At 42.9% G+C, this 16,723-nt stretch overlaps 2 protein-coding genes across 4 annotated transcripts; one reads left to right on the top strand and one right to left on the bottom strand.

Annotated features, from left to right (window-relative positions):
* Positions 1–40: 40 nt before the first annotated feature.
* Positions 41–6,301, bottom strand: LOC116437968 (C-type lectin domain family 2 member B-like). Of its 3 annotated transcripts, XM_032096383.1 has the most exons (8): positions 6,225–6,301; positions 4,874–4,922; positions 4,099–4,193; positions 3,225–3,346; positions 2,704–2,802; positions 1,831–2,003; positions 1,374–1,480; positions 41–913 (listed from the first exon to the last, which is right to left on the bottom strand). In XM_032096383.1, exons 4-8 carry the CDS (start codon positions 3,244–3,246, stop codon positions 700–702), a joined length of 615 nt encoding a protein of 204 aa, XP_031952274.1. In that variant the 5' UTR covers positions 3,247–3,346; positions 4,099–4,193; positions 4,874–4,922; positions 6,225–6,301; the 3' UTR covers positions 41–699. The 3 variants fall into 3 exon arrangements, with proteins under 3 accessions (XP_031952274.1, XP_031952273.1, XP_031952275.1); XM_032096382.1 differs by lacking the exon at positions 3,225–3,346; XM_032096384.1 differs by lacking the exons at positions 2,704–2,802; positions 3,225–3,346.
* A 191-nt stretch (positions 6,302–6,492) lies between these two features.
* LOC116438639 (killer cell lectin-like receptor subfamily G member 1) lies at positions 6,493–9,845 on the top strand. The gene is made up of 6 exons (XM_032097644.1): positions 6,493–6,696; positions 7,369–7,467; positions 7,785–7,925; positions 8,372–8,526; positions 8,751–8,860; positions 9,268–9,845. The coding sequence occupies exons 1-6, from the start codon at positions 6,627–6,629 to the stop codon at positions 9,434–9,436; spliced, it is 744 nt and encodes a 247-aa protein (XP_031953535.1). The 5' UTR covers positions 6,493–6,626; the 3' UTR covers positions 9,437–9,845.
* Positions 9,846–16,723: the final 6,878 nt, after the last annotated feature.

Raw genomic sequence — 16,723 nt, 5'->3', positions numbered from 1 at the left:
AAATGCTCAGGTGCTCCTCAACTCTTTTTTTCCAAATCTTGGAGTCACTTCTGGTCCTAACTCCATCCTAGATGTCTCTGTTTTGGGTTATGTCCAGGGGGTTTTGGGTCTGAGCTCAGCACGGCTCACATCAAGTTAAGTTTGTCCAAAGTTCATTAACAGAAGCTGGGCTTCCCTGTGCTTGTTTTGAGCTGAAAACTTTGCTTTTGCTCCCAATTTCAGCCTCCTTTGAAGGTTTCTTTTTCTGAGCTCAGTGCCTATGATTGGGTGGGTTTCTAGCACAAATTAAAAATCTTAATTTTTGCAGGCTTTGCATTAATACCAGCCACCACCTCATTTTAAAACTGATTTTGTCATCACAAGGATGTGCTCACACCCACTTCTCCCACTCTTTTCCTCTGCTGTTCCCCTCGCTTGAGATTTATTTCCAAGTACTTAGCATGTAAATATACTCAGAATATAATAAATCTTTTCTTCTCTAAGAAGCAGAAGGCATCTTCATTTGACCCATCACCAAGTTGCCCCAAACCCAAAAAGAGCCCCCAAGGCTGCCCTGGCTCCCCCCTGCATTCCCAAGAACTATCCCACATGGGTCCCCAAAGGCTGTCTTGTCCCACCAACACCTTGTTGGTCCCCTGGAAATCCCAATAACCCCTTGCCCAGGGGGTTCAAAACCTCTTTGAGGTTTCTTTCATGTCCCTAGGGTGCAGCAGATATCTGGGTGTGAGAAGGCCTCCCTGCAGCACCCAAGGAGCTGACACAGAGGTTTGGAGGCCGTCTCATCCTGTTGCCCTTGCCTGAGCTCTGCAGCTCATGTTTATTACAAATCCAGCTCCTCTCAGTGCTGCAGTGGGAGGAGCTGAGCCCATTGTCATCCAGGTAAGCACAGAGCCCACCATCACGGATTTGAAACCTGGAAGGACAGAGGAGATAACCCCCCTCAGATGGGGCAGCAGGGGAAAGGAGAAAACTCATACATAGGCTTTCCTCAGCTTCAGTTCTCAGGCATCCTCATGGGTACCAACATGCCAAAATATCTCTATATATTTCTTTTATAGGAATAGAACTAATTCAACATCAATATGCCAAGACTGACACTGATTTATTTCTATTTCTAATATGAAACCCAAAGCTTTGCAAGAAAAAAACAAACTTAAAATAAAAAAATCTAAACTTAGGATTTTCTCACCAAATGCACCACTCCCACCTTTTAGGTCAAAGGAGAAAACAAAGATCAGTTCCATGCAAAGTTGCCCTTCCCAAACATTGTCCCATTGCTACCTCTGGATGTACCTCAAGTACAAGAAGAAATGCACAATTTGTGGCTGAGGAAACACCAGCCAACAACATAATAATGAAAAACATGGACTCACAGCTGAGATAGAAGTGAGTGGTTCACCCATTGCCATGGCTGCTCCTCATCCTCCCGCAAAAGACCAATCCAATGCTCTGAGATGCCTTTGTATCTCATGACAAAGCTCTGAAAAAGAGAAAAAGGAAAGATTTTTACCTTCTTCCAACTAAAAATCTCAATTTTATGAGTTGCTCATGCTGCTTTAGGGCTTCTTTGGAGCATGAACATTTCAATCTGCTACCAAAAAGTGTCATCTAGAAACAAGGATTTATTCCTACAGTTCTTTCAGCAGCTGGCTTTGGTGAGGAATTTAAACAGACCTATGATGACACACCCCCAAGGGCTTTTCCACAGCTTCTCACCCCAGACCTTCCCCAGAAAGATCCTGGAAGAACAGTCAAAGAAACCGAAAGATTTCAAATACATTGGTTTGGGGTTTTTTTCCCCATGCTGAGCATGTCCTCTTGTCTCCTTACCAAGTCCTCCATGCTGTCCAGAATGGCCAAGGAAGCACCTAGGGCTGAGCAGTTGTCCTGGCTGGATGTCCAGTTCCCCTCAACCTCCGAAAAATAGTAGCATTTTCCTCTGTACCTGATCCAGTCGAAAGGACACTGGAAGCAGGGCTGGGCATGAGGCTGAAAAGCCTGCACTGTCATTAAAAATAGAAGAGCGTTAATGAGCATCACCTTCCCCTTGCCTCTCTGGGATGGGGAGATCATTCTCTACCCCAAAATTCTGGGGCTGCCAAAATTCTTGCATCTGCCTCAGCTGTGGGCAAAGAGAAAAATTAAGATACCAGGAGAAATCCTGTGAGAAAACAAGCTCAAATCATGGCCCAGCTTGTGATGTTGGACAAGAAACATGGGTGCTGCACCTTCAAAGAAAGAAACAGGGTGTTAGACTTCAAAAAACCACATTTTAAGAGAAATTTCAGAGTAGCCCTATCCCTAAACATGTCCTTGGGTGTTGCTCTCTGTGATTAATGCCAAAGTAGTGAAAATGACAGAAAAAAATTCTCTTATTCCTGCAGACTTCTTGACTTGGTGGGACTCATGCCAACACCTCCAGGCCCCTTCTTCTTTGAAAACAATACTTTTGTGTGACTGTACTCCTGAAATGGCTCTTCCTGTTGATTTTCTAAGGGTTTCTAGATAACATCAGCTCCTACACCAAGGGGATGGGTTTGATCTGCTGTAGAAAGGATGGTCTGAAACGTCCGTCTCCCAGAGAGAACAAATTCTGGGGTGGGTTTTGTCTTCCCTGGGAACATGGACATAGATCTGTCACAAATGCAACGACCCAAAATATCTCAGAGACATTCCCTGTGAGACTAAAACCTTGACATTCACCTGCAAAAGTGATGGCTGTGATGAACAGAGCCGTGAAAAGCACTGCCAGCATCACCTGGCAGGCAACACGTGCCTCCGGCTTCATCTCCATGCTGTGACCTGCAGAAGAACAGACCTTCAGTGCCTCTGTGAGGGCTCCCAGGGCAGCAACATGCTACAGGTCATGCCAAGATGATGAAAGGTTGGTGTCATCCCAAAGCCAGTGGCCTTGGTGTCATTTTGGGTGAGAAATACCAAAAATTCTTCTCCATGTGGAATAAAATTATTTATTTTTTTATTGATGGGAACTCTTTGGGGAGCAGGTTCCTCCCCAGCCCCAGATGCAAACTCCTGCAATGCACCATAATTTAAAATTTGCTTTAATTTCTGGGGTTTCCTCATTATTAAAGTTCAGTGGAGTTTTTTCCACCAAAAGTAAGACACTTTGGGTCATGGTGCTTCCATCTCTGGATCCTCTGATCCAGAATATGCACTTTCCCCTTATCATGAGCAAAGAAAATTATGTTTCCTAAGGGTTTTACCTAAAAATCTTAGTGTTTTCATCCAGTGGGACTTGCCACATTTTTTGTTTAAGGTTTTCCCTTTTTGTCCCCATCACATGAACCAAATTTCATGGGAAAAACCCTCTTCTCCCCTTTTCTCCCTGGAAAAATATTAGAAAGTAAGTCAGAAGCCAAATATGCTGAATATTAAGAAAAAAGTTATATTAAAAAAATTTTAAACTCAACAAATGAAAAATCAACAAATAAATTTAAATTTGTTTTTTAAAAATCCATTTAAAAAAAGCCACAATTGTGCTAAACAAAGAAAAAAAAACAAACCACATTCCTCAAAAACCTTAGTCCCCTGGTTGGGTAGAATAAGATGATGGAAAAGGCCCTAAAAGTCCCTTTTTTACCTTATTGTGTGCCAAGGGGATGATAGAGATGGGAGCAAAATCAGGAGAGCTGAAGCAGGGCAAAAGGGAAAGCTGATTTTTCCAGGGAAAGAAGACAATAATAAATACTTTCTGATCTCTCCAAATGAGATTTAAACACCAAGTTTATTTCTAGGGCCTTTTACAGTTCAATTCTTAAAAAAATTTCTTTATTCTAATCCAGAATAAATCAGAAAATTGGAATATTCGTAGAGGGGAAAATACCTAAAAGAATCAGTTACTCAAGTGCCTCTGGAAGGGTTAATACTAAATTACAATAACCCATCATGTCTGAAATTAACCTGTTCAGAGCAAAAATTCTATCTGCTGAGTGACAAAAATTTTCCCTCAAGGGAAGCGTCAGAAAAAGCTTTTCCCCCCCGCCCAACCTTACTTCAGCTGGGTTTTATTCTCAAATTACAGAAGTATCAAAAAACCTCCAAACCCAGTGATTCTACAGTTCATTGCCCTGCAGTTACCTGTCCTCTTGCTCCTTTCCATGCCCAAAAATCCAGAATAAACCCTCATTTCCTCCATTTTTGGGGTTCCTCCAAAACAGGTGCTCTCGCCTCACCTGCCAAGCAAAGTTCCATCTCTCAGAGGTGTCACGAAGGCTGTCAGTCCCCAGTTAAAATTTTCTCACCATTTAAAATTTTCTCCCTGCACCATATTTAAACTTTGCTCCCCAGCTGAAGTTCTCTCACACAATTCAAATCTTGTCCCTGCAATTAGAATTTTCTTTCCCCCCAATTAGTTTTATCTCCCTAATGATACCTTTCTCCCCTCAGTTAAAATTTTCTCCCTGCAAGTTTTCTCCCTGCAACCAAACTTCCACCCCAAATTAGTTTTCTCCACCAATCAAAATCTTCCCCTATTAAAATCTCCTCAGTTAACATTTTCTCCCTGCAATTAAAATTTTCCGCCATAATTAAAGTTTCCTTCCTGCAAACCTTTCTCCCCATGAAAGTTTTTCCCCCAGTTGATATCTCCTCACCTCAATTAATATTTTCTCCTCAAATAGTATCTTCTCTACAAAATTAAGGTTTTCTTGCCTAAATTAAAGTTTTGGGGGTTTTTTTGGTTTGGTTTTTTTTTTTCTCCTCCCACTTAAAATAATCTCCCCCTATTAAAATCTCCTCAATTAAAATCTCCTCCTGCAATTAAAAACTTCTCCCTGCAATTGAAATTCTCTCCTCCAGCCAAACCTTAAGACCACCTCCCCTTAGCCTTCAAGCTCATCCCAAACCCCATCACCTGTATCTGATCTGTGGGAACAAGCCTGATGCCGAAGCACAACCTTCTCCTGTGAAGAGAAACAAAGTATTTTTTTTTAATTGTTTTGGTTTATTTTATAGTTTTCTGAGGGATTTTCCTGTGCCTCCTCAAGGGCAATGCAGAAAGGGCTGCCTGCCGAGGGCCACCTGCCCACCCACTGAACCAGGGGTTCCCCTCCAGCTCCACCTGGCATCACTTCACCCTCTTTTCCAGTATTTCCGGATTTTTTTTTCTCAGCTAGGGAGATGGATTCTCCAAAAATGCTTTTTTTAGTGTGCAGCTGGGGAAAACACTGCTGGGGATTGCTCTGTTCCAGGAAGTAAGGGCACACCAGAACAGCCGTCAGGGATTCTACAAGGATGAAGTATAGTTCCCTTCAGCCCATTTTTTTACTATAAAAATATAAAAAAGTAAGTGTTCTTGGAATTAACCTACCCAGCTGCAGGGGTTTACCCTAAAACCTAATTTATTTTGTGCATTTTGAGGGTTTTTTGTAATCCCTGGTCACACACCACTGGTGCAGCTGCTTTTGCAGAGGGCAGGAAGGCTGGCTGATAGCAGTTCACCACAAAAACCTTCTGTGACAAGGAAAAAAGGCTGCGGGTGGAAAACAAACTAAAAATAAACATGAGATATTAAAAATATAAAAATAAAAATTAAATAAACTCAAATTTAAAACTAATTTTTTTAATTAATTAAAAATTTAGAAATAATTTTAAAATAAAATATTTCTGTGCTTTATTACTGGAACCTTTGGATCTTTGGGTTTATCCTCTTATTTACCTTATCTGGCTGCTAAGTATTGGGGCAAATTTCTGCTTTATTCCTTGCTCTTTTTTTGGGTGTCTGAGGAAAAAAACATCATTTTTACCTATATAAGAAGGTGTTGCTTTGGGACATTATGTTACTGGCTAAAACCTGGGATTAACGTCAAAAATAGCCTAAGAAAAGGGAGGGGAAACAGTTATCGTAGTCTGGAAATTGGTGGTCACTCCATGCAGTTGCCAATGAGTCCCAAACCTGAAGGAAACACAGGTCTAGATGATGTAAAAAGACACATCAGGAGTGGGAGGAAAAACAAAATAAAATAAAGTAACAAAATAAGCTAAAATTCATTAGCAGCCTGAAGGTAATCCAGATTCTCACATTTTCCTGGGCAGGAGCTGGGCAACCCCTGACCACACTGGATCTCTCTGCCCCAGGATAAAATAGAGGCCAAATATTGTGTCAAATCCAGCAGAATAAGTCATATGGAACAAAAGACATTTCAAGTCACTCCCAGCCCATATTTTGGGGAAGAAACACCAAATGTCACCTGTCTCCTCCTCACCTGATTACCTGCCCGTGGTCACACTGATCCAACTCCTGACATGCTTCAGCCTCACACTCGAAAACCTTATTTAAAAGATTTTTGAAATTATTATTTTTTAATCTTGTTTTCACAGATGTTTAGCACAGCCACAAACCCACAGATGTTTCTACACCTCCAGGTGTGCCACCTCTTCCTGGCTGCAGGACACCCCTTCCCTCACCACCTCCGATTTAAAAGGAAGGCTGTAGAATACATGTATTTATATACACATATATTTGCACAAACAAAAAAGCAGATAAAAGCCCCAGCCAACACCATTTCCTGGAGCCGGATGCAGACATGAGTGCATAGCTCACAAGGCAAGAGGTTGTCCACGGATGGTGTCACTTTTGGGCTGCTCCTGGGACCTTCTGAGTGACCATGGCTGGGGAAATCGTTTATGCTGATTTAAAGCATCTTGGGGATGTTTCTTCTGCTGAGAAGCATCGTGGTAAGTCCTATTTTGGGGGGGAAATGCTTGTTCCAAGTTTTGGGAAGATTTTCGGATGTTTACTTTTGGGTTTGCTTGCTTCTTCACCTCCGTGTTGAGGTTCCCATGACCATGGAGAACATCTTTGTGGGTTAAATGTCTTCTAAGGTGGAATCCTGGCTTGAAAAGAGGAGGAAAAAGAGAAAGGAAGGGAAGAGAGAGGGTGACAGATATCTGTTTTGCTTCCAAGATTCTTCACCTGGGGGGGCAAAATGGGTGCCAAGAAGCCCAACATGAGCCAACACAGCTGGATGGGAAGGAAAGCTCCTGAGATAGTGGCTAGAATCCTTGTGGAGATGAGGGCTGGAGAGACCTTTGTCTCACCAACATCCAGCTCTACCAGGAGCTCTAAATTAAGCCAATTTCAGAAGGTTTCCAATCCTTATTGGATCCCCATGGGCTCCATCACTGGGTGCCCAAGGGTGCTCCTGAGCCTCCTGCAGCCCGTCCACCACCTGAGAAACCACCCTCACTGTAGACCTCATCAGTGGTGATTTACATTTTTGGAGGAAGCAAAGAAGCTGTAAACTTCTGCTCAAACTCACCAGTTTGACAGAGAGGCTTTTTTTTCCACCTCTAAACCCCCAGCTTTTTCATTTTTCATTTTTTTAAAGCAAATGTGGCCTCTTTCAGCACCTGCCTTGTGTCCATGGTGGCACGGGCTCCTCCTCATAGCCGGTGGGCTGGGGCAACTCATCCTGCTGGTCCTGGTGGTGCTGCTGAATGTGCGGGGTGAGTAGCCAGCTCTTATCTACATCTCACACCCCAGTGAGCAGCGGGGGAGGGGAAACTGGGATTCGTTTCAGCATTTTCAGCCTTTGGAGGGGACAAGGGGGTCCTGTGCAGATGCAACATCACCCACCATGAATAAACCCCTTCTGAGTAAACTTAGATTATACTCACAGCTATCATACAAGGGTGGAGGATACAAGCCATGTTTTTCAGGCTGGCTTAAGCAACTGTATGAGAAAATGAAACCCAGTTTTGTGGGCTTTGTGGTTTTTATCCCTAAATGGCTGCAGCGTCTCACTCTGGATTACTGCTCCAAGTTTTTCAGTGCTCCCTGCAGCCAGCAGTGACAAGCGTTCCACAGCTAGGCAGTGAGATCCAGGGAAGGAACCAGATGGAGCAGTGCATGTTTTCATCCCTGGTGCAGTATTTCTGCAAGCCCCGAGGTGACAGCCCCACAGGTAATCCCCCTTCCCACCTGTCTCTGCTGGGAGATGCTCAGGTGAGACTTTTGTGGGGGTCTTCTACTGCAAGGACAGAGACCCTTAGACCCTTGGGGTTGTGAGGCCACCAAGGGTAATTTGGCAAAGAGGAATGTTGCAAGGAAGAATCCTCTTTTCCATGCAATTTTTGCTGATCCCTCCCCCATGGAGCAGTGTCAGCCCTAGGGAGGAGGTTCCTCACCACTCTTCCTCCACCTCCACCGGCCAATAACATCCTTGAGGTCACTCAACCTCAGTAACCCTCCTTCTCTCCGGTGGCTGTAAAAACCGCATCAATGTAAAAAATTCAACAATGGGGAAAGAGCTGGGGTGCGGGATGGGGAATCCCTCAGTACCTTCAGCTGGTGGCTGGGGAATAACCTGACAACCCTTCAGAGCCTCTCATGGCTTTCTCTCCTCTTCAGCCTATGCTGGCTGCAAGCTGTGTCCCCAGGACTGGCAGCTCCATGGGGAGAGATGCTACTGGCTTTCTGAGGAATTGGGAAACTGGACTCGAGGCATGAAAAGCTGTGAAAATCAGGACTCCCAGCTGGTGGTGCTCCAGGACAAGAAAGAGAAGGTAAATAGGGAGAAGAAGGCTTGAAAAGGACATCAAAGTCCTGATTTTCAGGTGGGCAGGGAAGAAAAAAGTGCCTAGCAACAAGAGGGTTTGGGGAAGCATTGAACATACGGGGGACATTCATGTCTCATCAATTTGGGAGTCAGATTTACCCCATGAATTTGCTTGCCATGAAACCCTCCACAGAGAGATTTCGGGAGAAACTGGTCACCTCTATTTTCCAGGAGCACATCAAGACTATTGCAGGCAAAAGCCCACCACCGGTGTGGATTGGACTAAGGTCACATCAGAAGGCATGGAGATGGGTGGACAACACACCTTTCAACCCCAAAATGTGAGTGTACCCACAGTCTGTTGGTGTAAACAGCAGCTTTGCTCCATTTCAGACCCAGTTCATGCCCTGACCCATCTCTCCAAGATGTTGGAGTTTATGCAATGGTCTCATATTCCCCCCAACAAAGCTCTATAGACCAAAAGTCGGGGAATTGTACCAGAGCACAGTAACCCCACAGCTCCCACCAGCCCTGTGGAATAACATGGCTTTTCTTGCTCCACACATGCTCCTCACAGATCTTACTGCAGGCACAGCAACTCTCCTCAAATCTGGTCACCCTCCAGCAAGAATCAATGCATGCACAGTGAGATGGTGCAGCAAAAGGGCAGGGAAACTCACCCCCACTTCTTCTTTTCTGCAAGACTCGGAGTCTCCTCTTCTTCAGCAATACAATTTTTGTTCTACAGGCTTGGCACCTCTCTGCAGGAGATGGGTGAAGGGTGCGGGACACTGAGAGCCAAGGACTTCGAAGTTTATAGATGTGATGCTGAACACAAATGGGTTTGCAAAAAAAACCCTTTCCTACTCTGCTCTGTTACAGCAGGAGATGAGGAGAAAAGCAATGCCTCCATCTGACAAGCACCCACCGCAAAACGCCCATCCCACAAGACACTTGCTGCCATTATTTGGGGTGAAATAGCCCCATCCTCACTGTTACAGCTTTGTGGGAGATTAAAGGGTTTGCAAATCCTCTTACCATGAGGATCAAGACCAGTTTTGGGGGCACAGATGAGCCCCTGAGCTGGAGAATCAGAAAGGTCTGTGCCTCAGGCACAGTGTTGATAGAGCTGTGGCATCAATAAAAGCTTATCAAACTGGTTTGCTTCAATTCATTGAAATAACATAGGCAAGAGCACAGATGGCACATCATGCAAAGTTCATATATAAACATTGCAAATTTCAACTCAAAACAGCTTTTGTGAGTGACAGATGTTACCCATACGCATCTCTCCAGGTACAGCTGAGAGTGTCAGCACACTGATGCAGGCAGCTGGGTTTTGCCCAAGTTTTGAGGATTTGGAGGGGTTTGTTTTTCTTCTGAGTTGTTTTGTTGTTGTTGTTTTGGGCTTATTTGTTGCACTTGTTTTAGAGAGGGTTTTTTTTGTTGTTTTTGTTTGTTTGCTCATTTTTGAGGTTTTTTGGATGGCAGGTTGGGGTTTTATTTGGTGGGTTTTGTTGTTTTTACCAAATTCCCTCCCCACCCGTTTTATTGATCTCTTTCAAATGGTAGAGGAAGAGGGAGAGGGAGAGCAGAGAAGGTTCTGTGAGATTTGGTTGATACTCAAGGATCACCTTCTACAAGATCAAAAAGCTCCATCACAACAAGTAGGAAATGAAAGGCAGCTGGAGACTGGCACAAGTATGTTGCTCCTAATTGAACTCAAAAGGGAACACACAGGAGTGAAAGCTGGGACAGGTGATGCAGGAGGAGTACAGAGTTGCTGTGATAGCACCAGGAAAGCCAGGAGTTGAATCTAACAACATTTCTGCACGTGAAGGGGAACAAAAGAGGATTCCATGTGTAGTTGAAGAAAATAGCAAAAGGAACAAAAGGACAACTAGGGAATATGTAAACTCTTCCTGAATGGGGTAGGGGTGCTGATAACAAAGCACAGGGAAAAGTCTGAGTGTCTTGGGGTGACCTTATGATGTGTATCCCATATCGCTGCCTATGCCCAGAAATTCATTCCTGTGCCTTTTTATGCCTCTAAACTGAGCCTGAGAGGGGGAAGGAAAAAACTGAGCAAAACTTTTGCAAAGCAGTTTGCAGCTTGTTCAAGGTCACACACAGATAGCAATTGGTTTTCCCCACTGCGGCAGGGGAGGGAGGAAGCACCCGGCTTGCTGCTCCCAGGACAGTTTTTTTGGCCAGTGGTTCAGCTGCTTTGCTCTCTGGAGAGAGACTGTGAGTTGAATTTTTCCTTCTCTGGAATTTCGGATGTTCTCCCTTTTCTACTGGACTGCTTGATTGCTGTAACATCAGAACACATCGGGAGGACTTTCCACCGGGCACAGAGGGCCTGGCCCCGGCCCAAGCCCCAGCTCCGAGGAGACCAAAGGGAGGACTCGAACACTTTCCCAGGTTTTTTCTCCACAGCGAGAGATTTTATTATTTAGCATTATTTTCCTTTCCCGTGTGTTTGTTAAATAAATAGTTTTATCTCCTTCACCTTCCTTCGAGGAAAATCTATCTTTTCCCGAACCTGGTGGGGGAGGGGTGGTTGTGCCTTCTCTCAGAAGATATATTTCTAAATTTGGCCAAACCGGAACACTGAGATACTCAATACTTTCTTTGTCTCCATGTTTCCTAGTATAATTGTCCTTTAGGAATCCCAAGCCCAGAAAACAGAGGGAAAGTTTGGAACATGCCTGAACCTCCATGGGAGGTAAATCAGATTAAAGAGATCTTAAACAAACTGTACATACATAAGCTCATGGAGCATAAGATGTTGGACCCACAAGTGCTGAGGAATGCCACTGCAAGTCCACTCTTTATTATCTTCGAAATGCCATGGCAAGTGGGAAAGATTCCTGAAGACTGGAGGAAAAAAAATTGTTACTCCTATCTTCAAGAATGGCAGCATGGAAGATCCAGGGTACTATAGGCAGGCCAGCTTCACCACTATCTCTGGGAAGATAAAGGAACAACTAATCCTGGAAGCCGTTTTTCCAAACAGGTGAAGCACAGTATGGTAGTCAGGAATAGTCAACACAGATTTACAAGGAGGAAGCCATGCTTAACTCACCTGATAACTTTCCACAATGCAGATGATGTAACTGTTTTGGTGGATGATGGGAGAACAGTGGAAGTTGTTTACCTCAACTTTAGTAAGAATTGTGCCACTGGCTCCCCTAACAGCCTCACAGAACAGCTGGCAAAATACAGGTTAAATAAGCATACTGTGAGGTGGACTAAAACAGCCTACCTGCCAGGCCCAGAGTGTTGTGGTCACTGGTTTAGAGGCAAGCCATTAGTGGTGCATCCAAGGGGTCAGTGCTGGGGCCAGCATCGTCACCAATGACCTTGAGTACAGCTTCAGCATGTACACAGTACACAGCTAGGAGGACGAGCTGATCTATAAGATGATTGTAAGATCAGAGATAAGATAAGATTCAGAGGATCTTGGACAAACAGAAAAAGGATGTTTGAGAGAAATCTCTTAAAGGTCAACAAGGATGATTGCAGAGGTTGCATCTGAGGAGGAATAACACGTGGCACTGTAACATGCTGTGGCCTGACTGACTAAAGAACAGCCCCATAGAGAAGGACTTGAGAGTCTTGGTGAACAACAAGGTCACCATGAGACAGTGATGCAAGCAGATGGCAAAGGCAGCCAACAGCCTCCTAGACCACATTAGGAAGGGAATTGAAAGCATGTGGAGGGCCGTAGTCTTTTGTCTCTACTCAGCACTGGTAAAGCCACATATGGAGCACTGTGTCCAGCTACAGGTTCCCCAATACAAGAAAGAAAAGGACTTACTGGACCAAGTCCAGTGAAGAACCACAAAGATGACTAGGGGACTGGAGCATTTTCCGTATGAGGAAAGCCTGAAAGAGCTAAGACTGCTCAGCCTGGAAAAGAGAGCCTCGGTGATGTCTTACCCATGTGTTTAAATACCTGATGGGTTGGAATGAAGAGTACAGTGCCAAGCTCTTTTCAGTGGTGCTCAGAGACAAGAGTCAATGGGCACAAGACAAAAACCGTGACATTCCATCTGAACACAAGAAAACAGTGTTCTACACAGAGGTTGGTCAAACACATTGCCCAGAAAGGTTAAGACGTTCAATGAGCAACTGGGCATGATCCTGAGGAAACAGTTCCAGCTGACTCTGTGTGAGCAAGGGGGTTGGATTAGATAGTTTCATGAAGTGTTTTCCAACAGAAACAATTCTGTTATTCTGAGATTGGGTGGTTGTCTATGACTATCTAATATGAGGATATAGGGAAGACTAAGCCAGGCTTTTTTTCAGAGATACTTAGTGGAAGGGTAAGAATAAACGGTGTAACCTTTAATTAGATGGAGGGGAAACTTTTTTTACCATAGTGGTGGTCAGTCCAGAGTGGCTATGAATTCTTTGTCCTTGGAAATATTCAAAACTCAACCACACAAGGTCTCAAGCAGTTTAATCTGACTGGACCTGCTTTAAGCGGGGGTTTGGACAAGGTGGCCTCCAGAGGTCCATCTCAAGCTGAATGACTTCATGATTCTCCATGGCTGGATTTAAAGACTGTAACTCATAACAGCTTAACATATTTGTGGTAACACTTAAAATACACGACTCTTAAATACAGGGTTGGTAAAACATGCACACAAGACCAGGACTTAGGCAAAGCCAAGTTACTCTAGATAGCTATCATTTTAGATTGGAAGTACTGATCACCTGAGATATCTGTCTCTCTATATATAGATCAGGTAAATAGTCAGAAGAACACTGTCCTGGTAATTTTTAGTGCTTTGAAACATTCAGACAGAACACCCCACTGGCTCAACTCAAAGGCTTACCGATGAAACCCCAGAAACACTTTCTGCTAACTTCAATGACTAAAAAAAGCATTTGGTTGATCTAAGCAGAACCAGGGGGACTGATAAACACTGCCATACCACCAGGTACCTCAGCCTAATTGGCCTGTCAGTAAGTACAAACAGCCCCAGAGATTTCGGAAGGAAGCAGAAGGCCTAGCTCAAAAATATTTAAAAAACTTGCCCATTAAATCCTTACTAAATATTGAAATGTACAGATTGGTTGATGTCCAAAATAAAAGGAAAGGGTTAAAAAGAAATTTATTTTTGTGTCTAAATGTGTCTTTTGAATTTGATATTCAGGAATATCTTTTCCTTTCCTGAATATTCCTAATTCACTAACCTGATTTCCACCAGAAATTTGCCTAAGATACCTAGATACAAATGCAATACTAAAAGTAGACTCAAACAGACTCAGTCAAAGCTTGTAAAAATTGCAACCAGATCTGCATCCTTACCATAAATGCTTACCTAATTTTTTCTTTTGTACTGAAGTGGAAGATCTCTAATAGTTGTCTTTGTGCAGAACTCTATTTTTGGTGCTAATCCCTTGATAATACCAGTTAATCGCTGCATATACATCACTCTTATGATCAGAACACTTCAAGTCCCCCATTGAAACTGCAAAATCAGAAGTGACTAAAGGAGGCACTTCAGCTAAAGAAGACTTGCAGGAAACTCACCAGCAAGTAACAGTGGCAAAGGAGTTTTCCTATGAAAAGCAGCACTCTGATTTTAGTCTGCTCTCTTAATTGGTATAAACTGTCCCAGAAGGGGAACATGATGCACAGGGCCAGCATGTTCCAAACGTATGCTTGAGGCAGTGACCTAGACACTTGGTACTGACTTTGACACTTCCTCATAAAGCCAGTATTGTGAAGAAAGGTGAGAAGAAACCCTTGATCTACAAAGAAAATATACAGATCTTTACTGTTTAATTAGCAGCTCTTTCTGCACAGTGGTGGACCAGGCTAGCCCAAAGGACACTTTTCTAAAATGATGTGAAAAAGAAATTCAAGTTTGCCTTTCAAGGCAGGTAATGCCATGAAAAATACTGTAAAGACACTAATGATGCCTGACGACGACAACAGCAGCAGTATCTGTTCACTTATCTTAGACTTTGAATTGTGCATTTCTAGCAGTTCCTCTCTTTCTTCTACATGAGTGACAGAGAAATCACAGTGCAGTACTTTCAAACTACATTTGCCCCTACCCTGATGCAAAGAGGATAAAATATAAGCAGTAGTGATAAAGAAGGAAAGAAATAAGGTACATCTGGAAGGAAATATAATGATGCCATATTAGTAATTTGAGTGCAGCATCTGGCTGGCCCAGATGCAGCTACAGAAATGAGGTGGTGCTGCCATTTCTCTGTCTGGATCCAAGCTAGTCTGAGGGTACCCACAAATCACCTGTTCCTTTACCAATATGTCACCACCTTGTCTTCATCGGGTTCTTAAGGACCAAGTTAAAGAATAGTACAATGTTACACTTAGTTAACCCAAGCATATATTTCTAAATTTCTATTCCAAATGTACAGAAAGTATTCCTGTATTAGGCAGAACTTTCTAACAGATTTTAAGTCTAGTATTTCTATACTTGCAATTTATACATAATACCTGATTTTTTCATGTGAATAATGGCATTACTAGTTTGTAGAGTAAGCACAAGAACCTTCTGAATGAATCAGTGCAAAAGTGAATCTACAGGAAAGATGACCCTCTCCATTCATAGCTATTGTATGCTCATATTAATAAAACTGAAGTGAGTTTTATTGCTTCTTTAGCATAATCTAATCCATAATGCAGTGAGAGGGATGAAAATATAATCATTCTAGGCTGCTTTTGCTCCTTCAGGAAACAATGAACCCTAGAAAGAATAGGCAGTGGGAGGCTTTACAAAAATATGAAAATAAAATAACTTCCAAGAGAAGAGAGGGAACAGGCAGAGTGAAAAAAACAAGGTGTGTACGTGAGATAAAGAAAATTGACAGAAATCTGGCATCCCCAAAGGCCACTGGTACAAAGAATCTTGAAAATCTTTTAAGTGACTGGAGTTTTCACACCATTTGTGGATGAAGGTATATAGCTGAACATACGGTTTTGTTATTAGAGCTTCTACCTGCCTACAGTCTCTGACTAATGAATTTACTTGTTAGGATAGCCCTACATTTTATACATTCTCTGAGAACTTCTATATTCAAAAGAGCACAAGAGCATCCCTCTCTGCTCAAGAGGATCAAACTGATAGTCGAACTCCAGTCCTCACAAAATTGCCACTAAGTCGTTGAATTCCTTCCTTCTTCAGACAGGTATGATAAGCACCAGTTACTTACTGGAAAATGAGAAATTGTCACCACTAATTCTCTATCCATCCCACAACAGGCAGGAGTCAGCTTGCATTCTGGGAACAGAAAGTCTCCTGTACTCTCTTCATAAAATGCACAGTCATCCCCTACTGAAAGAAGAAAGAGACGCCCACAAAAAATAGCTGTCAGGGTTGTTACACGAAATTGTCATTGCTGTGCAATGAAAACTTTGTAGTTTTACAAATGTGAATAAATGAGTGAATGTTCTTGACAGAATGCTGCTTGGCTCATGCATAGGGATGCTTTTAGTAGCAGCTGGTAGTTGGAACATTAGTGGGCCTAGAAAGCATGGTACAGGAATGGCACATATTCAGCATGATTTAGAATTATTTGATGTTGGAAATGTTTAAGACAGAAGCTACTTTTAATATACTGTCCTTCTCTGTTGTCAGAGAACATTTCAGTTTGCATTCCTGAGGGCCACAGCAAACAAAACCACAGAAATACACCAAACCCAAACCATTTGGCCCTGTATTTGTATATAGGAAAGAACATAACAACATCAGGGGGTTTTTTTGCCTGCTTGACTAAAAGAATAACTGCTTTTCCAGAAAATGGCTTATTCACTATATCCCCTGTGCTCTTACTTTGCTTCACCTTATTACTTTGTTTTCTGAACAGGAAATGAAGAGGATGAAAGGTTGGGAAACCATTTATGTTTGCACTGGTTTTGGAAGATTAGGTTTAGCAAACCAGTCCAGGAGTTTGATGTTGTCATTAACTTTCCAAGCATCACAAATGAGTTGCAGTATGTTGGGGATGGACACAACTGCAAGACTTGAAGGCAGACTACTTATTTATGTTGTAGAGAATGTCCAGAGCTGTGATAGAGGATGTCATGCTAGTGCATATTTTATAAAATATGTATAATGCACGTGTTTGTACAGATGGCTAGATCTTGATCAAGTTGATTTCTCAGTGTTTTCAGCACAATCAGGAGTTGCCTCATACAGGGAAAAGAACTAAATATT

Source organism: Corvus moneduloides, chromosome Z, assembly GCF_009650955.1.
Source record: "Corvus moneduloides isolate bCorMon1 chromosome Z, bCorMon1.pri, whole genome shotgun sequence".
Taxonomy (NCBI): Eukaryota; Metazoa; Chordata; class Aves; order Passeriformes; family Corvidae; genus Corvus; species Corvus moneduloides.
This window is presented reverse-complemented; position numbering and strand designations above follow the sequence as displayed.